The 24,065-nt window shown below is 36.8% G+C and overlaps 1 protein-coding gene across 1 annotated transcript; it reads right to left on the bottom strand.

The window, feature by feature from the left end:
• Positions 1-4,118: 4,118 nt before the first annotated feature.
• Positions 4,119-22,249, bottom strand: EEF1E1 (eukaryotic translation elongation factor 1 epsilon 1). Its single transcript, XM_074208152.1, has 4 exons — positions 22,054-22,249; positions 15,027-15,227; positions 11,621-11,716; positions 4,119-6,590 (listed from the first exon to the last, which is right to left on the bottom strand). Exons 1-4 carry the CDS (start codon positions 22,135-22,137, stop codon positions 6,450-6,452), a joined length of 522 nt encoding a protein of 173 aa, XP_074064253.1. The 5' UTR covers positions 22,138-22,249; the 3' UTR covers positions 4,119-6,449.
• Positions 22,250-24,065: the final 1,816 nt, after the last annotated feature.

Genomic DNA, 24,065 nt, shown 5'->3' with positions numbered 1-24,065 from the left:
CAAGGCCACACAGCTAGGAAATTAGTAAATTTCTGAGGCCAGATTTGAACTCAGGTACTCCTGACTCCAGGGCCAGTACTCTATCCAATGCATCACCTACCCAAGCCCCTCCTGGGAATTTTTTTTTTGGGGGGGTATCTCTTTCAGGAGATGAATGGTGGATTCCTTCAATTTTTATTTTATCCTCTGCTTCTAGGATCTCAGAGCAATTTTGCTGCATTATTTCTTGAAAAATGAAGCTTAGGCTCTTTTCCTGGTCATGACTTTCAAGTAGCCCAGTAATTTTTAAATTATCTCTCCTGGATCTATTTTCTAGGTCAGTTGTTTTTTCAATGAAATATTTCACATTTTCTTCTAGCTTTTCATTCTTTTGGGTCTGTTTTATTTTTTCTTGATTTCTTGCAAAGTCATCAGCTTCATTTAACTCCATTCTGCATTTGAAGGAGTTATTTTCTCCAGAGAACTTTTTTATCTCCTCTTCCAACTGGCCAATTCTGCTTTTTTTTAAGGCATTCTTCCCCTCATTTGCCTTTTGGCCTGCTTTTTCCATTTGACTTAAACTGGTTTTTAACTAATTTTCCTTAGCATTTCTTTTTGTATGTTCTTCACCAAGCTGTTGACTTGGTTTTCATGATTTACCTTCATTGTTCTCATTTCTCTTCCCAATTTTTCCTCTACATCCCTTACTTGCTTTTCAAAGTCTTTTTTTGAGCTCTTCTACAGTCTGAGCCCATTTCTTATTTCTCTGTGGATACAGAAGCTTCAACTTTGTCATCTTCTGAGTGTATATTTTGATCCTCTATGGGACTAAAGTAATTTTCTATGTCAGCTTTTTCTTTTTCTGTTGTTTGCTCATTTTCTCAGTTTATGACTGATTTAGCACTTCCAAGGCTGTTTTGGGACACTCCACAGGAACCTTAATTCCTCCAAGGTTTTATGAAAGGCTCTGACTACTCTCTTGCCTGTGCTCTGGTCTGTGGATGACCAGAAGCCCTTCCCTTTGCCCTGGAACTGTGAGGAGGGTCTCTGCTTCTCTATGGTAATATGGGGACCTAGTCTGAGTATGGGCAAAAAGCAGAGTCCTGACCCAGGGATACTAGAGACCTCACCACTCCCTTACTGTCTGTGGGTTAAGTGTTCTGGAAGTGCTGGGTGGCTCTGCAGGCTGCTCCCAGGTCAGCCATGGCTACAGCTACTCAACTCACTCTGGTGCAGTAAAATTTTCTCACCACCCTTCAAACTGTTGATCCCTGGGCCATAAAGTCTGTAAATCGCTCCATTGTCACAGACCCAGGTGCCTCATGACCTGTTCCCGGAAAGCTGGAACTAGTTGGCTTCAGCTTGGCTTGGCTGTGACCTGGTTGCACTGCTCTTTCCAAACCCTGGTCCCAGTGGAACAGATCTTTCCTGCCAATCTTCTAAGTTGTCTTAGGTTGGGAAATTATATCAGTCTTTCTGTGGGTTCTGCCCCTCTAAATTGTGGCTGGAGTCATAATTCTAGTTTTGGCAGCACTTTGGGACAATTTTCTGGGAATTTCTGCCCTCATGCCAACATCTTGGCTCCATTCCCATCCTTGTACCACTTTGTAGTCTTTTCAGGACTGCTTTTCACCTTTGATATCCACCTGAGCCACCTCTCACCTGTTCCAAGTATTTCAAGGTACAACATGCACACTGGCCACACCCCAGGAAACCATTTTGTCAGAAATGGTAAACCAAGTTGAGGATAATCAAGACGGTCTCAACCCCATTGGTGAACTAAGAGGATGTCTATCCAAGCATGTGAAGACTTCCTCTGGTGGAATGGTCAGATAAAAACAATTTGTTCCAATAGTCATAAAGGCAGATGAAGCAGGCACTGTGGAGTGCTTAGACTTGGTTAGATTTCCAAGATTCCAAGGTTAGCCATTACATCTCAAGCCATCACCAGTTGTCTTGACTGTTTTTGTCACTGGATTGTGATAACTGTGTAAGACTGAAACTGATGGCTTCATGCAACTTTATCTCACTTAAATCCAAATACACATGAATCAAAAGACTTCACCTCACCCCAGGTGTTCACAAGGGCTATTTGTGCCCAACCTGTGGTGGAGCATTCTGAGCTTATATTGCTCTGAGTAGCCACAATTAGACACATTAATTTGTTTAACATAGATGATGCTATTTGGATCTTCTTCGATAAAGGACAAGAACCACCACCACCATCACTTTGTACCACTCTTCCTTCCCCTTGTGTTGTATGGCAGGAGCTATAAGGTCTCTGATCTGGTACTGCCACAGCAACTGCAGGCAGGACTCAAAATTCAATAAATCTAGAACTTTTTAGAGGTGAATTAATTGTTAAGACTGAATATAGTAGCGAATGATGTTATTAATATCCAAATGGCTCTTGGCAGATAAAAAGGTTCCCCAACCCTGTCATAAGGGAAAGGAACAGAATACATTGGGAGATGAAGGTATTATAAAAACAAAAGATAGCAATAAGAAATTTTTTTTAAAGAAAAAATGTTAATCTAACCCAAGCACAGATCTGTTTCTAGAGCTTCAATGCTTGATGTCTTCTAATGGCCATTATATACTATACTTGTACAAAAAGGTTTCTAAGCTTGATATTCAAGTTTTTTACAAATTAGTGAATTCTTACCTTTCTGGCCTTATTTCTCACATTACTCACCAAATCAAACTGGATTACTCAAAAACCCCTATATTTCCCTAAGCTCTGTGCTTTTGCTGATCTATAAAGTGAATTAAATATCCTTCTCTTAATTCAAAGACAGTATGTTCTCCACCTGTAGAAATTCTCCCCATTACTTAAAAGACCAGTTCAAATACAATCTTCTTTATGTAACTACTTTGATCATATCATATTCCACCTGACCCCTCCCCCATCACCTAAAAGTTCTTTCCTTAGAACTCATTCATACATTGTCTGCACTTGTCACCATTTTGTTTTAGAGTGATATATTTTTTTCTCCATTAGGTTATATGCTCCATGAAGAGGATTATTTTAGCTAATTTGCCTAAACTGGAATAATGTTCTGCACATATTAGGCATCTAAGATTTGTTGAGTATTATTGAAAACAGCCAGGCATAAAGAAACATTGAGGCAATTTTCTTTTGCTAGATTCACTTTTTTGCTTGATTCACTTTCATAGTAATCACTGATAAGTGGACATAAGCACTAAAACCAGTGCCAGGATCTAAGTTAAATCAAATGAAGTTTACTTGACTTACAATAGGAGAATGTAGTAGTGATGAACTGGGATATATAACCCACATCATGCTTTTTTGGTACTTTTTAGCTAATGAAACAACAGGTTTTGAGAATTTCCTTTTGTGAAGGTCAGATATATTAGGTTTTATTTGTTCATGTATTAGATTTTAAAACATTACTAAAGCAGGCATTCTTAGGCTTTCTGACCAGAAGCTGATAGTTTTAAGTCTTAGATATTAAAGTAGGAATTTTTAACATCTTTTGTTACCATGGACCCTTAGGTAATCTAGTTAAGTGAATAAACTTCTTCTCAGAAAATGTTTTAAAACTCATTAAAATGAAACAGGATTAGAAAAGATCTAAGAAATTTATGTTGAAAGCTATCAAAATATTACAAAACAATTTTGTGGATACCAGATTAATTCTTGATTTAGAGCTTCTAGACTTGGTTAATTTCAGAAGCAAATACTTTCAAGTTTGATGATACATTTGTTTGAAATATGAAACACACTGGATAAAGACCAAAATGTGGCAGCAGTCAATAAACAACTCATTCTAGTATAATGGGATCAAGGTTGAAATTAAAGGTGGAAAAAGGGGTGGGGGCAGTTAGAGGAGTTTCTTAAAATCTGAAAAGGCTAGAAAATAAGGGAATGAGAGTTTTTATTCTGTCCATTAAATCAAAACATATCAATAGGTTATTTATCCTTTGATATCTTTGATCATTATGATTCCATGTATTAATGACTTGAGTATGCAGCTCATGTTTATACAATTTTGTTTAGTAAAAGGTTTACCTGTTTTATCTAAAATCAACTTTTTTTTAATTAGGACTAGTAAAGTCAGTTATCTATAAAATAACTTCATTGAAACTTTTATGTTAAATGATTAGGATGAGCTGAAAGACAATGAAATCCCTTTTAAATAATTTTAGATTTAATTTTAGGTAGTGTAATTTGTGTTGCATATTAAACCTTTGAAAATTTATATAGGGAGTCCTCTGTTTCAAAATTAGAAGCACTATTCCCTAAGAAATGTTAAGTGGTTGGGGGCAGCTAGATGATGCAGTAAATAGAGCACCATACCTGGAATCAGGAGGACCTGAGTTCAAATCTGAATTCAGTCACTTAATACCTAGCTGCATGATCTTAGGTAGGTCACAACTCTATTGCCTTGCAAAAACCTAAATTAATAAAATTTTTTAAAAAAAGTTAAGAGGTGTTTGGGTACCACAAACCCAGCAGCATAGTTTAATCCATTTCATTCATTAAGATTCTACTAAATACAAAGCATGGCATTTTAACTCCATAATAAAATTAAATTAGGTGTTTATTTCAAAGTTACAAAATTTTTAAACTAAAATTCTACTCCTCATTATTACTTTACAAAAATAAAAGACAAATATATATATGAAGCTTAGGAACCATAAGGAATAAGAGAATGTGATATTGAGGTGGTGTCAATGTTATAAAACATAATAGGAATTTCAACTTACAGAGACAAGAAAATTAAAACACCATCTTCAATTTTAGAGATGGGCCTTAAAGGATTTATTTCAATAGACAATAGCTCTATCTTTCAATTGGTAAGGGCTAGGAATCAGGGTGAAGGATGAATAGGAGAGGAAAGAATCTGGTTGGGAGATCAGTTAGGAAAATCCTCCCCAGATGGGTAATTATAAGGGCCTTTATGATGGTGGCATTAAGGGCAGAAAGGAAAGGACAAAACCAAGGCAAACTGCAGAAATGAAAAAAAAAACAAGTTAAAAGCCAAGAATAGCCAACTTTTTAAAATATACATCCTACCAATAGTAGCATAGAATTTAAGCACAATTATAACAATTTTTCTAGGGAAAATGTATTTCAATTTGGGATGGAAGAAACAATTGAATTCAGCTGAGTGCAAGAGAAGGAGAGATTTTTCTTCTGCCTTAGTATTACTTTCTTAGTTTGGGGTACAGATGGTTGGAAGATATAGTGAAAAAGAGAATGGGGGACAGAAGCGGTTTAGGAAAGGAGTTCCTTTTTATCTCACAAACAGGTAAGAAATTAAAGATGAACACTGGGCTCCAATATTTGTTATGACCATAATATAATAAAACTTCAGTTTCTGGTTTAAATGGCATTTTAGAGAATTAAACATGTTCCATATTAAGGGTTCTTAATTTGGGGTACATGGACCCCAAGAGATTAGGGGATTGATTTGGGGGGAAGCTATAAAGTTAGATAAGGAAGACATTTTGAATAACTTCTAAATGAAATCTATTATTTCCTTCAACAATTCTGTAAAGGAGTTAATTTATTTCATCAGATTGCCAAGGCGGGCCAAGACAGAAAAAAGATTAAGAATCCCTATTCTAGATAGTTATGCAGCAATACAATTAAGGGATCATTATGAAAACCCAAATATGCCACTAGTTTGAAAGGGAGACTTTCTGTTAATGTGATTCATGTATTGATGACCTTTCTTTATTCCTGTTACACCAACTTAAGAAGTATACTCTTGAGGGATGTGGTTTGGTTTAGAAAATTCAGTCTTCATTATATCTTAATTCAGTGAGGAACCTCCTGGTATTATCCTTCTCTCTTTACTCCTTTCATTTTATTGAACACAACAACAAAAAAATCCATTGACTCAAGAGACATACATCACTCAACTTCCCCTAAGGGCAATTCAGCTCTTAATTTCACTCCAATGAATAGTGACTGCAGAAAAGAAACAAAAAAGACTTTTTCCAACCATATTTACTAGATCACATAAATATTTGCAAACAAATTTCTCTTTCCTTTCTGTATCCTTGGCATGATTATATAGTAAACAAACTAGTATAAACATTCATGACAAAATGAAAATTTAAATATGGTACAGAGGTCAATAAATAGCTAAACAGAAGCAAATACTAAAAGTACTGTAGATTCTTTTTTTTACATTAAGATTAAGCCACTGATTTCAATTTAGTCAAAATAAATTTCACCTATAAAACAAGGCAATTTAAAACTTGATTTTGATTCAAGTTTTTTTAAAACTACAGCTGCAATTTTATATTAGGAAAGCTGCAAATTAAATTCTAAGAAACAATGAAACATTTAGACACAGTTTGACACATTATCAAAAGTTCTTCTAGCCTGCAAAGGATTGGATATCTATTGAGGTTAGTTACAAGGTCCAGAATTCCATTTCCTTTCAACAATTTTCAATTACTCTTCCGTATGGCATGGAAATCTTGATGCTCTTCTAATGAGTATTAGTATAAAGTCTGTTCTTGATAAAAACAACGCTAGACAGATGTTGTCTGATGCCTGGATAATGCTGAATGTGAGAAAACCAGCGAGACACATTCAGATATTTCTCCTTTTCTTGAAATGTAAGGTCGACCTAAAACCAAACAGACATCACATCAGCTCAGTTAATTTTAGAGTAGAGTTTTAGAGGTCACTACTGAGATGAAAGTGAAAAATTCCAACCACTGGGTTTTCTTTTTCTTATTGCAATTCAAAGCCAATGCAGGATGCAAGGAAGTTCATCAACACCAGCTTGTATCAAAAGTCATGTTCTGAGAGGATCTGGAAGCTCTAAGAGCTTTAGGAAGAGGTGAGATTTCCTGAGGAAAAAGAAGCTCATAACGGACCAGAATACAATTGATTTCCCCAATGTTTCTGGCAAACTAAATATAAGCACATCAAACTCCAGAAAGTATTAACTAATGACAACACTATATAACAGCAATTCAGAGACAAAACTTCCACTACAATTAAATGCTTGCCACAGTTCTCAACTTAGAAGAAATAGATGTTGGAACCAGTTATTACTCAAATGAAGGATGCTAAATAATGGGAGAACTAATTATTTTTAGTGATGAAGAGAAAAGGTATAATTGAATGCATTTTATCCACCAGGACAAGGATACTGCAGTTTTTTTTCCTTTTCCAATTCCAAATAAGATGATGAGGAGGAAGAATTCATAACAATTTTCTTTGTGTTCAGGACCTAACACAGAAGGTAATTAACTTCTGAATTGAAAAATGCCTCTGAATCTGATATAAACTTATGCAATAAGAAGTGGGATTGGATGTGAGGGTTAGCTGTTATTTTAAAGCAACGTGGTTAGTTAAGTATTGGGTTCAAATTCAAACAAGAATACTCAAGGTTTTCCTTGAGAAAATATTTGAGCTAATCTTTGAGTTATATTGAGGGTAAAGTCAGAAAGGCAGTAACACACAAACCAAAGACATGAGGAGCACAGTCAGTTTCCCCCCACAGTTCAATCAACAAACATTTGAGTGTCACCTGTGGAAATATTAAATTTGGTATCCTTATCCTGTTTTGAAGAATCAGACAAACAAAGCCTTCTCCACGAACAGTGTAAACATGGACAACCTAGTGTCAAGCTAATAACATATTCTCAATTCCACAACTAGTTGGTAAGACCAAAGAATGTTTCAAAGGTACTTTTTATTGGCTAACAGGCTTCATTTTTAAAGGAGGAAACAAAATGAATTTGAAGTTCATGGAGCTAAGCTACAACAGAAGATTTGGGGCTTTGTTTATCTGATTCTTCAAACAGGATACCAAATTTAATATTTCCACAGGTGACACTCAAATGTTTGTTGATTGAACTGTGGGGGGAAACTGGCTGTGCTCCTCATGTCTTTGGTTTGTTGTTACTGCCTTTCTGACTTATCTTCCCAAATTCAGTCTATTTCTTTTCACATAATTGTCCGAGCATTCCTGCTATGAAAAAAAAATCTGACCCCTATATCTACCTTTTCTGCAATTTCCCTAAACATTTTATTTTAGCACAAAACAGATATACTCTATTCTATCTTCTTCCTTCCTGTGACTTTGCTCAAATATCACCCATGTTTAGAACTGATTCCTTCCCCTATTTCCATAGAGGCAGTTAGGTGGCACAGTGGATAGAGTGCTGGTCCTGAAGACAGAAGACCAGAATTTGAATCCTACATTAGACACTTATTATCCATGTGATCCTGGGCAAGTAACTTCAGTTTCCTCAGCTGTAAAATGGGGATGATAATAGCACCTATCATTTAGGATTGTTGTGAGGATCAAAGGTGATAACATTTGCAGAGTGCCTGGTGCATAATTCTTTTCCCCCACATAGTCTCTCCCTTTTCTTCGCAGTCCAACTAATGAACCACCTCTTTCATGACCTTCCCTGACTCATCCTAGAGAAGGTGACCATTATCTTTTAAATATCTTACTTTCTCCTCTCTCCTCATTATCCCCTTTTGATCTTAAGTAACTGAAGCAGATGTGTCAGATCTACACTTGCAATGCCAGCATGTAACAAAGTACTTCAGTATAGGTATTTAATAATTGAAAGTATGGTTATTTTCTTAGAACTAAAGGATGTAGGTCATATAAGAATAGTTAAGTTTAGTACCTTCATATTTGAAAAGCATTTTGTAAATATTTCATTTGATTCTCACCTTGGAAGTGGGTATTATTATTATCCCCATTTTACAGATGAGGAAACTAATTTTGAAAAAGTGACTTGCCTGGCACCACAAAGCTCTTAAGTGCTTGAGGAGGGATTTGAATTCAGATCTTCTTGACTCCATGTCCAGCACACTAGCCAGTGAGCCATCTAAGATGTCTCAAGTACAATCACAGCTCCTAATTTTATAAATGATGGAGAAAAGAACCAGGGAAGTTAAATGACTCACTTGCAATCACAATAGTCAGGCCTAGAAATCAGTTTTTCCTGACTCCTGGATCAAGAGCGTATCTACCATATTATGCTATGACCTTTCAACAGAAGTATTCTATTTAAGGTAGAGGCAGGAAAGGAATCAGGATAAGAATAATCAAGGATTGATAAGAGTTAATGAGGTGAGGAAGGCCCTAAAACATATGGAGGATATTTGCATTTCTTTAAACATTGCTCTAGTTTACCTTATATTTAAAAATATGGTAATTAGTACCAGTCAAGAATGAATTCTAATAGTTACATTTTGATGTTTTTAGATCCTAAACTCTTTGTATCTTTATTCTATAAACTAGTCATTTTTATTATTCCTAATTTACATAAAATGGTCCTTCAATTATGATCAGATGATATTAAGCACAAATTTGCCACTAATATTAGGCATGAATTACAAAAATCTAAGCTATACTAAAACAGCTTTATAAAGTGGTTCTGACACATTCATAAAACTGCAATATTTGTTTCTGGTATAGTCCACTTTCCATTGTTAAGGTATAGAATTCTTTCAAGATAAAATCTTGTGGGACTGTTATCCCCCACCCCCACAAAAAAATACCAAAACAATGGTAAAGTCTCTACCCAGCCTCTGAGGCTTTTTTTCTCTAAAATGTGATGACTTCATATTTTAAATGAAGTCACATGACTTCATTTTAGAGGCTTGTTAACAAAGAAGCAATAGTAAATAGTTCACTCTGGCCCTGGCACTTTCTAGCCATATGGCTGCAGACAAATATCACTTAACCTCCTTTGAACTCCATCCGCAAAATGAGAGAAATAAATATTGTCCTTGGTGTCTCCAAGGATGGTTGGGAATGAAATCTTAAAGCTCTAGAGAAATACAAGAGCTTTATCTTAAAGTATAAAGTAATCTGTATACACTTAAATCTAGAAAAGGGTAAAAATAATTTTTCAGTGATATTTTCTTTCAAGAAAAACCAATAAAATGCTCAAAGTTTTTGTTCTGAGTTTTAATTGGAATGAAGTTATCTGGGGTAGCTAAGAGCACTGGCCCAGGAGTCAGAGGGCCTGAGTTCAAGTCTGACATCATGCAAGTCACTTAACCCCATTGTCTTGCAAAAACAAAAATAACCAAAAAAGGAAAATGAAGTTTTCTTTAATTCTGAAAAGATATAAGCATCTTTTACAATCTTATTGTTTAAATTTAAATTCTTAATTCTTATAGTCAAAACTCTAGCCTGTTTATATCTTGCTAACTACTTAATTAATTGGGAGTTTCAACAATGAAAACTCTCAGGTGTCCAAGATAAAACAATATTTACATATCTTTCTTTTAGATTCCTTCTTTCTTTCCTCTATTAACATGTTTATTTTGACCCTAAATTAGTAGTTTTGTTGTTTTGTATGCTGTTTCATGTACTCTCTTGCTTATACACTGAGTTTATAACAGTTCTCTGGAAAAAAATTCATAATGCTAGGGATTGTTGGCACCTAATACTCAATAAATTGAATTTTGGTATCACCATAAATCACAAAAATAAATACCAAGGATCTGTAATTTTATCAGTATAGGAATCCTTTTATTAGTTCAGATTTCTTTTTGAACAATTTTAAAGAACTGCCTGATGCTAAGAGATGTTATATAACCCACCCAGAGACACACTGCCAACATTGCTAGGCCTTTCTAGCTCTATGGCTAGTACTACACCCTTGTCCCCACAGGAAAAAATATTGAGTTCACTAAACACCACTTAAGGCATTATTCTAAACAAAATGATACAAAGATGCAACATGTACAAGTCCTATTTTCAAGGTTTTACCCATAGATCTGGCAGTTTAATCTGATCTTTCCTACTAAAATCAAAGAACTACTGAATTTTGAGCTCTATTTTTCACGCTGTGGAGTTCTTTATTCCAATACTCCTGACTGGTGAGTCCCTAGCCCAGACCCCTGCATTCAATGAGGTACCTAGGCTCATTGTTCTGGGATCTTAGTACATACATAGTGCCCAAGAGGAAAGTGAAGTGTCAAAGAAATAATAGATGAATTAAGCTTATATAACTATTGCAGAGTTAGGACTAAAATCAGTATACTACATTTTTAAAAAGGTACATAAATCTGAACTGTCATTCGAAATAGTGAAAAGCAGTGCAAGAAGATTAAGTACACATTAAAAGTTCACAAAGTACAATAACCATTAACCTTATTACCTTAATCATGACATTCTCTGAGCCTATTTCCTCATCTGTAAAGTGGGACTTATCATCTCCCTTGCCTACCTTACTATATATATTCATGAGGATCACAGAAGATAAAGTAGAGGAGAATGCTTTTAAGTGTATGGTTTAAGGCTTTCCACAAATGTAATTTTTTCTCTTTTCTTTTTTAATGACAGCAGGTAGTATAGAGGATAGAACACTGAGTCTGGAGCCAGGAAGATTTGATCTCAAATCTGAAATTAGACACTAATAAGTTGGGTGGCCCTAGGGAAGGCACTTAATCTCTGCCTGCCTCAATTTCTACAACTGTAAAATGAGGATAACAATATCTGTCTCATAGGATCGTTGTGAGTGAGACAGTTTGTACAAACGTTCTCCATCCTTCATTTTTCTTGCAAAAATTAAACCTGTTGATATAAATTCAACTGACAAACAGCAACAAAAAAAGTCACTTTATTTTAAAATTGTTAAGTGTTCAAAAAGTTCAGGAAATACTTACTATGAAACGATGAAGTCCATAGTACAATAAAATATCTGCTAAAGTAAAATGATTACCAGTAAGGTAGACTTTATCTTCAAGATATGAGTTAAGATCCTAAAAGACAAAAATTAACAAAATACAAATCAGAGCAGTATTCTAACAATATATTGAGGCACTAATGACTTAGGAAGACCAAGTTTTCTAAAATTCAACTGAACCTCATCTTTGACATTAACAGAAAAATAGAAATTATGAACTGTATGCTCATTACTCTTTTAGTTTGGACTAACTTAAAAGGAAGTAGCCTCTAGAAAATATTTTTTAGTTTTCCCCTAACAAATGAACAAAGTTTATTTTATAAACAAAAGCTCATTAAAAATAATTCAAGAAAAATCTTTCCTGAATGTTCCTTACTCAGAGGCTGTCCTGTGAATGCTATAGACACTGAAGTAAATGACATGCTATGGTCCTCCAATAATGCTGACTGACTTGGTATGATAGAGAAATATACTACTGTTCTAGATATCTAGGACATACTGATCAGTATTAAATGGATAACCATGAATAAAGCTGAAAATCATTTCTGGAACTCTTAAAGTTCCCTATGATTTCTGCAGCTTAAAAGACTTCTCTGACAAGGGAAAAAAAAACACATAATACCAAAAGGCTGTTTATACTTGTAAGTGACTGGGACAATATTCTCCTCAAGCAAAAGGTTTCCCTAGGGAAACCAGTGAGTGACTTGGAAAACTGTTAAAAAGTAAAAACTTAAGTAGGTCTGAACTTCAATGCAATATTACATAGGCCAAGGTGAAGAAAAATCAATTTATTTCTTGGAAGAAAAAAGGAGGTTAAAAAGTTCTTCAAAATGTTTTTGTATCTTCCACTAATTTATCTAATTATGATTTTACTAGGCATTTACTAGGCAAAAGCATAATGACAACATAGTAATGTACTTTTTAGAAACGTTTGACAAATAGGTTACAACAGACATCTCTCAAGAGTTTAAGAGATTTTTCTCAAAATTAAAGAAAACTACTAGAGTAAAAGGAAGAAAGCACTCAGGCCAGTAAGTAGTAACAAGATGCTAACATTCTATTCTAAAATATGTTTTTTTTGTTGCATATTTCTTAAAAGAAGATGTGAGCAACTCATCAGTCTCAGAGACTATGAACTTATATAGAATTAAGCTCTTGCCTGTCTTTAAAAGTATAAAATTTTCAATGGGTAAATGAAAACAAGACTTTTGGGAGTCAGAAGAGATCTGGGAAAGGAGAACTGATATGTCTATATATGCATGCAGGAAGGCTAGCAGAAACAAAAAAAGAAATTGAAGCAGGGAAAGAATATCCTAAATGTGTTCAGGAAATCTCCATAATTAAGTTGTAGAATGGGAGATGGTTCATTTCCTAAGGACGTGAAGTTTTGGTATATAAAAGAACTGTGTTTTGGTTTGTTCTTTGGAGAAGCCACAAAATTAGCCAGAAAATAGCAGATTATAGATTTGCATGGTATATACTTTTCAAGCTGTGAAAAAAACATTTATGTTATGCCAAATAGTAAAAATGTTCTTTTTAAGAAAAGCAAATGACTTAATCAAAATTCTGAACAAATTATTTTGGGACTATCTTCTAACCTGAGAAACGAACAGATTAAAAAATAATCTCCTTAAATCTTCTCTTTGTGTCATGGCTACTGGGAAAACAGTGCCCTTTTCAAAATTCACTTCAGCTAACTCATTTTACAAATGCAGAAACTAAGGTCCAGTGACCTCTGCCATAGGGTACACATGTAGTGTCTGAGGTGGATTTTGAATTTAGGTCTTCTAATGTCAGAGTTGGTAGTCTGGAAAAGATTTTAATTATCTTCCTAGAAAAGAAAATAAATTCTACAAATTAAGAAACAATATCCAATTTAAATTTAAGATACTAAAATCAAACTCTATTTGTCTTTATGTTGCTGATTTCTTGTACTTTACTTCTTTTGTTAATTTTATGCCTGAATAAAATTTCAGTTTCAGAAATGTAAAAAACTACAAAATATTGAAATTAATTATGGCTTCAGAAAGAAAGTTTTATGGTTTAAGGTATTTCCATATCTTCATGTATGATTTCTTCTATCTTTTAATTAAAATATCCCTTGAAGTCTATAATAAGACATTATAAAAATGAAGAGAATATCATTTTTGATGACTTGTTTCTGATTAAGAGATGTCTGTACCTTTGATTTTGTCAAGATACTAACAGGACAGAATTGGAGAAAGCCTATTTGGTGCTAATCCATTATCAGCTAGCATATAAATTATATTTGTGTGTGTGTGTGTGTGTATGAATATATTATATATTTATATATATAAAGTTACTCAGTAAATAAAAGACCTTTATAACATTTTTTGCAATAGGGTCTAGGCAGGCAGGATCTTTTTAAGATCAGTGAAGACTAGGATATTTTATGCAAGATCTTCATTATCAGAAACTACCTACATTTCATATTAAGCTGATAACAGAGGATAATCTAATAAAACCTGTAATGGGCACACATGTGATATAAGGTACCTTTTTCAGATATAAAAACTACTTCAAGATCAGTAGGATATATGCTTTGGGTTTTTAAAAGAGTATTCAACTAGTAAGTAGTGGTGATATCATCATCATAATCTAACCATAATAATAATAGCTAGTATTTATATGTAGTGCCTATAATGTACTACAATGCTTTGTAAATATTGTCTCACAATAACCCTGGGAGGCAGATACTATTATTTTTATTTTTCGTATGAGGAATTGAAATAACAGAGGACAAGTGATTTGTGCAGTCACACAGCTGGTAAGCATCTGAGAGAAGGTTGCCTGTTTGGAGGTCTAGGGCTTTATCCACTATACCACCATACCACCTACTCCTTCCAGTTAATGTAGATTAGTAAGTACAGAACCTTCCATACTGTTTTGTATGTTGAATATACAACATTTATAAGTCTAGAAATATGCTTAAATATTTTAAAAGTATCAAATTAAAAATGAGGAAGGACATATGACTACTTATTACAAAAAGAACATATTCAAAGTTAGTCATTAGCCAGCATACAGAAAACAAGTATAACTGGGGGGAGGAAGAAGAGATGCATACAGATATGCTTTGACTTATCAATAAATACATTTCTGAAGTCTCCTAATCAAAAACCATTTCTGGTTATCACAAAGCTTCTATTTAAATGCCTTATTCCACGACATTTTATAAAATGAACAAAACATTTAAGTTTAAAACACACTTATTAGGCTCTTGGTTCATTGGTTTTGCCAATTTATAAACAGGAACTAATTGGTTGGAGAGCTTATTTCATAGTATTCTTTATCTGTTTCTTAGTAAGTTAAACTATGAGTTGTTTAAAAATATCCATTTATCCTGATAAAGAAATGACGAATACCTTCAACATTGTTCGGATATCTTCCTTATTGGAGTGTCCATCAATTCGAGTTACTCTGTATTCTAACCACTGCTGAACGACTGCCTTCTCTTCTGCTGTGCTTCCCAGAAGATGCTCTTTGTTGGCTTGCTTAACCAGATGAGCTGCAATAGTAGCCAAACCTGTCAAACTTGGCCCATTGTTTGTCTGAAGGACTGGAATCTGAAAGGGAAAAAATAAAAATCCTTTTCATTAACTCCATAAAGTTATTATGACTAAACATATAATTCCTCTTTTCAGGTGCCCAGAAATCAGTCATTTAAAGATGCTTTATATAATTTTCTCATTTGAATATTTTAATAATTCTGTAGTATTCTTTTTTTTAGTTTTTATTTTATTTTTATTCAGTTTTCTTTTTGCAAGGCAATGGGATTAAGTGGGTTACCTAAGGCCACACAAATAGGTAATTATTAAGTGTCTGAGACCAGATTTGAACCCAGGTACTCCTGACTCCAAGGCCGGTGCTTTATCCACTGCGTCACCTAGCTGCCCCTAATTCCGCTTTTTTTAAGGAATTCTTCTCCTCATTGGTCTTTTAGCTTTTTCCATTTGAGCTAAGCAGCCTTTTTTGGGGGTAGGGGGGTTGCAAGGCATTGGGGTTAAGTGATTTTCCTAAGGTCACACAGCTAGGTAATTATTAAGTGTCTGAGTCCTAATTTGAATTCAGGTACTCCTGACTCCAGGGCTGGTGCTCTATCCACTGTGCCACCTAATAGCCCCCCTAAGCTGGTTTTTAACATGTTATTTTCTTCAGTATTTTTTTTTGTATTTCCTTCACCAAGCTGATTTGGTTTTCATGATTTACCTAAATCATTTTTATTTCTCTTCCCAATTTTTCGTCAACCTCCTTTACTTGCTTTTCAAAGTCTTTTTTGAACTTGTCCATAGCCTGAGCCCATTTCCTATTTCTCCTGCAGGCTTTGGATATAGAAACTTCGACTTTGTCATCTTCTGAGTGTGTATTTCAATCCTCCATGGGACCAAAGTAATTTTCTATGGTCAAGTTCTTCTTTCTCTGTTGTTTGCTCATTTCCTCAGTCTATAACTGATTTACAGCACTTCCAAAGCTTATGGGGGTTTTGGGGATATCTCTCTTGGGAGCCCAATTCCTTCAAGGTCTTTTGAGAGGCTCTGACTGATTTCCTGGCCTGTGCTCTGATCTGTGTATGATCACAAGTACAACCCTCTGCCCCGGAGTTATGAGGAGGGTCCCTGCTCCTTTATGGTAGCAGGGGCCCCAGATAGCAATCTGGATCTGAGTATGGGTTAAACAGCAGAGTCCTGCCCCATGGATAGCAGAAAGACTTTTGCAATCTCTCCCCACACCTTTACTGCCTGTAGGCTGAGCACTCTGGAAGCAACTCCAGTGACTCCACGGGCTCCTGCTGTAGACTCCGAGGCCTGTGCTGGCTTAGGCTCCACACTCAGTCTAGTGTGGTTGAATTCTCTCACTGTCCCTTCAAGCTATTCCTGGCAATCCTGGGCAAAGAAGTCTGGAAACCACCTCTTCTACCATGGACCCAGGTGCCCCAAGGGCTACTCCTGAAAGGCTGGTGCTGGTTTGCTCCAACTGGCTGCACTTCGACTCTTTCCAACCCCTAGTCCCATTCAATGACGTGGAAAGGGGGAAGACAAGGAGAAATGATAAACCTTCATTCTCCTCAGACCTTCTGAGTTGTTTTTGATTGGAAAATTGTATCACTCAGTGTTTCTGTGGGTTCTGTCCCTCTAAATTTTTACTAGATTCATAATTTGATGGGTTTTGGAGTTTTTGGGGGACAATTTTTTGCAAATTCCTTTACTGATTTAGCCTTCTTGGCTCCTAACCAAGGTCTTTTGGCCTCAAGGCTAATTTTCTTCCTTTTACACAAGACTTTCTTTATATAGAATTAGTGTTATCTGTATGTGGACTAGTTATTTTTTTTTAAAAATTATTTCAATTCAATATACAAATGAAAGTGTAATTTGAAAGGGGATGTGCTGGAGGGAGTGTCTGGAGAAAACCCAGATTAAGATGGCATTTTACACATGAAAGATCCTGAGGATTTGTTTTATCTGGGAGACTGAAAGACTGGAGCAGGTTACATGATCTCCAAACTAGAAATCAGAAAATGGAAAAGGTTCTTCACATATGAATCACTTGGGGTAGGGTTAATCTCTTCAGACACCATTACCGGGACAAATTACACTCACAGTAAGGATTTCATGTGAAATGGGAAGCAACACAGCCCATTGGAACATTGCATTTGAGTGACTATTTGTATTTCCTAGATGTTTGATCTTAGGCATGTCATTCACTTCCTGAATCTGTTTCATCATCTTTAAATGAGAGGATTGGACTAGAAGACCTCTTATATTAAATCTATGGAATCATGATCTTTGATGAAAGTATACCAACATGAAATTAGTATTTTTAAATTTCATAAAATCCTAGAGCTAAAGTTGGAAGTAATCTTAGAGATTATCTGGTCCAACCTCCTCATTTTATCAGATGAGAAAGTGAAGCCCAGACAAATTAAGTGACTTTGTCAATATCACACAGTTAATAATTCACAGAGACAGTTAATCACCTTGCATTTATTTTGTACATAATTCTCTATGTACACCCCATCTCCCCTGATAGAATAAGTTCCTTAGAGTACAGACTACCATCTAGTACAGTGATTGTCACATATGATGTGCTTAATAATTGTTTTCTGGGTTTTTTAATGTTATATTTGATAAGCAGCCCCTATAATAAATCATTTTTAGCTGCTGGAAAATTTCTCCAAAACTAACATTCTTCTGAAACTTTCCAGTCTTCATCTTAATCCAAAAGTGATAATTTTCAGACACATCTCAAGTAAAATTGCTTCAGTTGGCTTTGAATTATAAAAGATAGGAGGGGGAGAGAGTAATAGTTTTTCCATTAAAAAAATGTTAATTTATTTTTACCTCTGGCATGATAAGGAAATAACACGTTTGACTGGCTTTTATATTTTTCTACTATTTTCATAGTTTTTAAAGTTTGCCTTTTTAAGCCCTGTTTAAAATATGTTAAATTGTTCAATAAAACTAATCCTTTTTTTTTAATAGTCAAGAGGCTTTCTTTCCATTTCCAAGTGGATGACAGTGGTCCTCAAAGAGGAGAGAAAATTCAATTCAATTACTGAACCATGGTTAATTACTTTCCAGGTTAGGCTGGTTTAAAGTGCACCAAAGTACCTTATCTGTACTCAATAGTCTTTAGTTAAGGACACTCACCTAGGTTTCTTTGCAGAGAAATTTAAATTTAAAAATATCCCTCAACCCATCTGTTCCATTTTCCCCAGATGTCCCCTCACTTGGTAGAGACACTCCAGTGATAGATCTGACTGCAAATGTGTTCTGTAGCTTAAAAAGAAAGACACTCAAGGCTTTATTTTCCAGAGTCTTTAAAATATTTTCACTTCTCAGAAGTCTGATTTTTTTATATCTTAGTCCTTGGGGGTCCTACTATTTTTAGTGGCTTACCTAAACACTTTATTTTTGAAAATACTTATAAATGAGGATGCTTGAGTTAAGAACCCTCAAGAATGCCTCCCTCTTCTCCTCACTGATACCTGAATTGCCTTTGCCAAGAGACAAAGCCTTTCAAAATCAGAGAAAATAAATTAACTGAAATTTACCAAAATTAAAATCAATCTGAAATGTAAATAGGTGATCTTTCTTGAAACCATGCTTAAAGGAGGTGAGGAGGGTAAATGAGGAGGGAGTAAGAGAGCACACGAAAGAAAAATGTTTTCTTAAGAGGAAGGGACTGAGAACAAAAAATAAGAAATTGAGAAAAATAAGTCAACTGTCAATAATGACTTCATCATTTTGCCCTAATATAAACATTCATTTTTATATAAATTTTTATATTATATAAATTTGTATCTTTAGACACTATATAAAAGTCCATGAGATGGGTAGTGCAAAAACAATCAGCAGATCTCGTAGATGAGGAAACTGAGTATCTGAATGGTTAAAAAAACTTGTCTATGATCACATAGCTAGTTGAAGAACACATTCAAACTTAGGTCTCCTGATCTAAAAATCCTCTCTTTGTTACATCAACCCTCACACACATTATTTATGTGGATGTGTGTGTTTTAACATTGGCCAAGTCCTTCCTTCTGTACTCACAGAGTTGTAGATTGGGTTCCCAAACTGACTACTCCCTCACAGTAGAAAGAATTCCATAGTGTGGAAAAGATAAGTCTGTAAGAGTCCTGGTCAATCACTTTGCCTTTGACTAGTGGAAACAATTAATTTCCTAAAGCAAAGGTATTTATTAAGATGGCATGGTAAGAACAATAGATACAAAATATACCCTATAAGCAGGAATATACTTTCCCACAAATAACATCTATTGAAGAAGTGGCTATGTACTTAGAGAACACAACTATTGAGGTATACTATAGTTTGAGATTGAGGATGCAATGTACAAGGAATCTAATACCATAGGTATCACAGAACCTTAAAGTCCCTCCCTTTCTCGTGGTGTTCTCAAATTGTTCCCTCTGGGTTCTTTGTGTCTCTTGAGCAGGCTGCTTAGCTGGGACACCAGGGTTTGCTCCTCTTGACTGATAAGGTTATTTCTCTCTTCAATCCATAGTTAACTCTCTTCATTGCTACCAGAGGTCATATTCTATGAAACATTTTCTCTCCCCTGGTTCTCTCTGTCTATCTGACTCCAAAGCTATGAATGTAGGAAGAATAATTCTATTGCCAGACATCACGGCAGGTAGAAGTAGAAGGTAGAAGATATCATATATCTTCCCCATTCCTGCTGCCCTTTCAGAGAAGTTAAGGGATTACAATAAAAAGTTTGTTGGAGTCAGTTCAAACTGGCTGACAAGACCCAATTGTTAAAATTTCCATGTGAACATCACAGCTCAGAAATCAATAAACACTACAAATCAAGGCTTGATTTATTCTTTTGGAAAACAATGAAAAAATATGAAAAATACTAATAAAATTTAAAAGTGTGTCTGGGTACATTTTTTTTAGAATCTACCAGTGCAAACCCTAGTTAAGTTCCTCAGATTTCTCCCTGCCTCAGATGTCCTACAGCTGGCAAATTTAACCTTTTATAACCATTAAGACTGACTAAATCTTCTGCTAGTCAATGCCTATTCCTCCTTTCAATTCAGAGAAACTTAATACATGTATCGTTAACTGATTGTTATGTAACATTTGTAACATCATCAACTTGTCTTTGTAAAATCTCTCAAATATGCTACTTCTCTCCTCTGACATTGCCACTAATTGATGTAAACCTTCATTACTCCATGCTGGAACTATTCCAAAACCTGCTAATTTTTCTCCTTTTCTCAAATCTCTGTGTAGTCCATAATCCTACACTGAACAAAGTGATCTTCCTATATGAGAGGTCTAATATATCAATCACTATTCAACTCTATTAGCTTTCTATTAACCCTCAAGTACAAATACAAACTCCTCTGTTTGGTTTCTAAACCACTTTATAAACTGATTTTTTCTTATTTTTTCAGTAATACTTTACTGACCTCCATATATTCTGCAATTTGATGATAATGATTTCCTGCATATTCCTTATAGAGGACATTCCATTTCATAACTCTGTGGGGTTAAGTGGCTTGCCCAAGGCCACACAGCTAGGTAATTATTATTAAATGTCTAAGGCCAGATTTGAACCCAAGTACTCCTGATTCCAAGGCTGGTGCTCTATCCACTGTGCCACCTAGCCACCCCATACAAGTCTTTCTTAAAGCAAATTTTCCTCCTAAATTCAGGGAGAAAAAAAATGATAAAAGCAGGGAGAACTAAACTAAGCATTTAACAGTTTGATGGTGAAATTAAAAATTAAACTTCCAGCTCAATTTCACAAATACTTAATGGTCTCCTGTGTGCAAAGCACTGTAGTAGGCCAGATGTCAGGTGTACAAAGCTTAAGTACAAATCCTACTCTCAGAAAGCCCACAATCTTAAAGTGGGGATCACAAATAAGCATGCCACAGTGAAGTGTGATAAGTGCAAATGAAAGTCCAGAATGTGAAAAATGAGGTCATTTTAGCCAAGAGAGGAAGCTCAGGGAAAGCTTCATGGAGGAAGGAGATGCACTTCAAAGAGAACTGAAGCTGATGGGAACCGGAAGGTGGGCTTGGAGAAGAGTCTTTCACAGGACGTGGGGACAGCATAAGCAAAAGCATAAAGAAAAGAAAGCACAGGACAAGAACAAGGAGCCCGCTTCCATTTAACTAAGGGGGGGGGATGCCATATTTTTTCCCCCATCTAACTGAGGGGGGGAATCAATGCCATATTTTTTCTCCTATCCAACTGAAGGGGGATCAATGCCATATTTTTTTCCCCATCTAACTGAGGGGGGGAATCAATGCCATATTTTTTCTCCCATCCAACTGAAGGGGGATCAATGCCATATTTTTTTCCCCATCTAACTGGGGGGGGATCAATGCCATATTTTTTCCCCATCTAAGGGGGCATCAATGCCATATTTTTTCTCATTTAACAAGGGGGGGAATCAATGCCATATTTTTTCCCCATCTAACTAAGGGGGGAATCGATGCCATTTTTTCCCCATTTAACAAGGGGGGGAAATCAATGCCATATTTTTTTCCCTTCCCAAAAGGAAGGCAAGGCCTCAGATGAGATAGCAAATAAAAGAAAAAAGGTGGGAGGGAGAGAGATTTCCAGCCACAAAAAATAGGCTGGAAAAAGCCGTATCTGCCTTCCTCCCAGGCAGGCAGGCAGGTGCTCCCCTCCCCCAGTCACTGTCACCCCCCAGGGTCGGGCGTCGGGTCCAGGCGGGTCGGCCCCCTCCATCCCGCCCGTGGGGGGGGGGCCGGGATGGGGGAGGGGAGGCACGCGCGCCGCGCTCCGCACACGTGGGGACCCGGCCCACGCAAGCCGGCGAGCAGCCTGCCCTCCGCTGCGGCAGAACCGGCCGCGCGCTCGTGCCCCTTCTTCCCCCTCGCGCCGCCCTCACCTGGCGCTCTCCCTGAGCGCTGTACTTGTTCCCCCTCCTCAAGCCCAGCGACTTCTCCAGCAGCGTCAGCTCCTCCGCCGCCATTCTCCCGGACTTAATCGAGGCGGAGGGCGGGGCACGGGGAACAACGAAGTTCCGGATTGGAGGTGACGTGAGCACGTCGGCTAAGCGCCCTCGGCCATTGGCCCAGCGGAGGGGGCGTGTGGGAGTGCCTTCGCGGAGGGGGCGGGGCGAAGGTTGGGGGCGGGGCTGAGGGGCCGGGCGTGGGTTTCTTGGGGGGGCGGGGAACCCTCTGTAGCGGAGGCAGGGGCCTTGGGCCTTGCCCAGGGAGGGCACGAGGCCGGGAATGAATGATTTGCAGGAGAATTAAAGGGGCAGGTAGTGCGGTGGATAGAGCCCCGGCCCTGGAGTCAGGAGGACCTGAGTTCAAATCCGCCCTCAGACACTTAATAATGACCTAGCTGTGTGGTGTTGGGCAAGCCACTTAACCCTATTGCCTAGCAAAAACTAAAAAAAAAAAAGGAGAATTAAGGACAAGATCTTTCAGTTGGGCTCCACCCCGCCTTTCCAGGCTTATTTCCCATTCCTCCCTCTAAGCTGGAGCCCTCTTCTGGCCTTCTCCAGCCTCTAAGCCTTTGCCCACTCTTATCTCTGCCTCTTAGGACTCCCAGCTTCCCTAAGAGCCCAGATCTGGTGCTACTTTTGACATTTGCCTTTCTCGGTGACCCTAGTTTTAAAGTGTTATTATTCACCCTTTTGAAATCATTATATTTCTTTTTTGTATAAATTTCTTAGTGGGCAAAGGCTATTTATTTTTAACTTTATACCTTCTTGCCATTGTTTTATGCATGGTAGGCAAGATTTTAATTTATGAGGTGCCTACTATGTGCCAGACATCTTGCCAAACCTTTTACAAATATTATCTCATTTGATTCTTAGGTAGTTTGTTAGCATCATCATTTTACAGTTGAGGAAACTGAGGCAAATAGGTTATGTGATTTGCCCACAGAACAGTTAAGTCTCTGAAACTGAATTTGAATGCAAGTCCACCGTGCCATCTAACTGTCCCTGCTCTACTTAGATTCCATATTTGTATTTTAATGTTTTATTTTTTTATTTGCATGCAAAGATAGTTGCAACATTCATCTTTTTGAGTTCCACATTTTTCTACCTTATTCCCTTCTCTCCCCTCTTCTGATAGATTATATAGTCTTGTTGAAAACATATTAGAATGAACTTACATTTTAATGAGTGAGACTTGTAAATAATATTGTTTACCAAACAAACAAGCAAAAAACCCCTACTAGTTCATGAGTGCAACTGGAAATTATAAGAAAAATGAACTTGTATGTGGAACTCCAAGTGCAAGAATTTCATGATACAAACAGAAGCTTTTGTATTTATGAAATTGCAACAAAGGGAGGAAGAGTGGCAGAGCCAACAAAGGGTCAAAGTGAGACGTTTTTTCAACCTGAGAAAACTTAGGAGGTCCCTAGGAGAGCTCTGTTACATCAGAATGGGGGCCCATTGGGAAAGCATACAGATGGCTACAGCAGTAGCAGCAGCAGCAACAGCCTCAACTTTGGGAGTTCTCAGCCCAGAGACAAGTAAGAAGGTCAGACAACTGGCAGAAGGGACTCACTGCTGGCACTGGGTATGGCTAGCACTGATTGGTAATTCTATTACCCATACTCAATTCTGGGTGATGGTCACAAGGGAGCAAGGGGCCTTGGGCAAAGTTCCAGGGCCAAGAGGAATGCAAGTGCTTGTGATTGTAGGGGAAGGGGTTCTTCCTGGGTGAAGAACAGGGTGCAGACTGGGAGAGAAGTGACCACACTTTTTCCCCCAGATCATACCACTTTGAAAACCCTGAAAACTTTCAGACTCCCAGGAACTAACACTGAAAACAGAAGTGTAAAAAAGACTGAAGGGTAAGAAAGAGCTTCCTCACTCTCAGGTGAGTAGAACCTAACCTTAACATGATGTTCAAAGTAAAAATATAGACTGGAAAA

The sequence above is a fragment of the Macrotis lagotis genome, chromosome X (genome assembly GCF_037893015.1).
Source record: "Macrotis lagotis isolate mMagLag1 chromosome X, bilby.v1.9.chrom.fasta, whole genome shotgun sequence".
NCBI lineage: Eukaryota > Metazoa > Chordata > Mammalia > Peramelemorphia > Peramelidae > Macrotis > Macrotis lagotis.
This window is presented reverse-complemented; position numbering and strand designations above follow the sequence as displayed.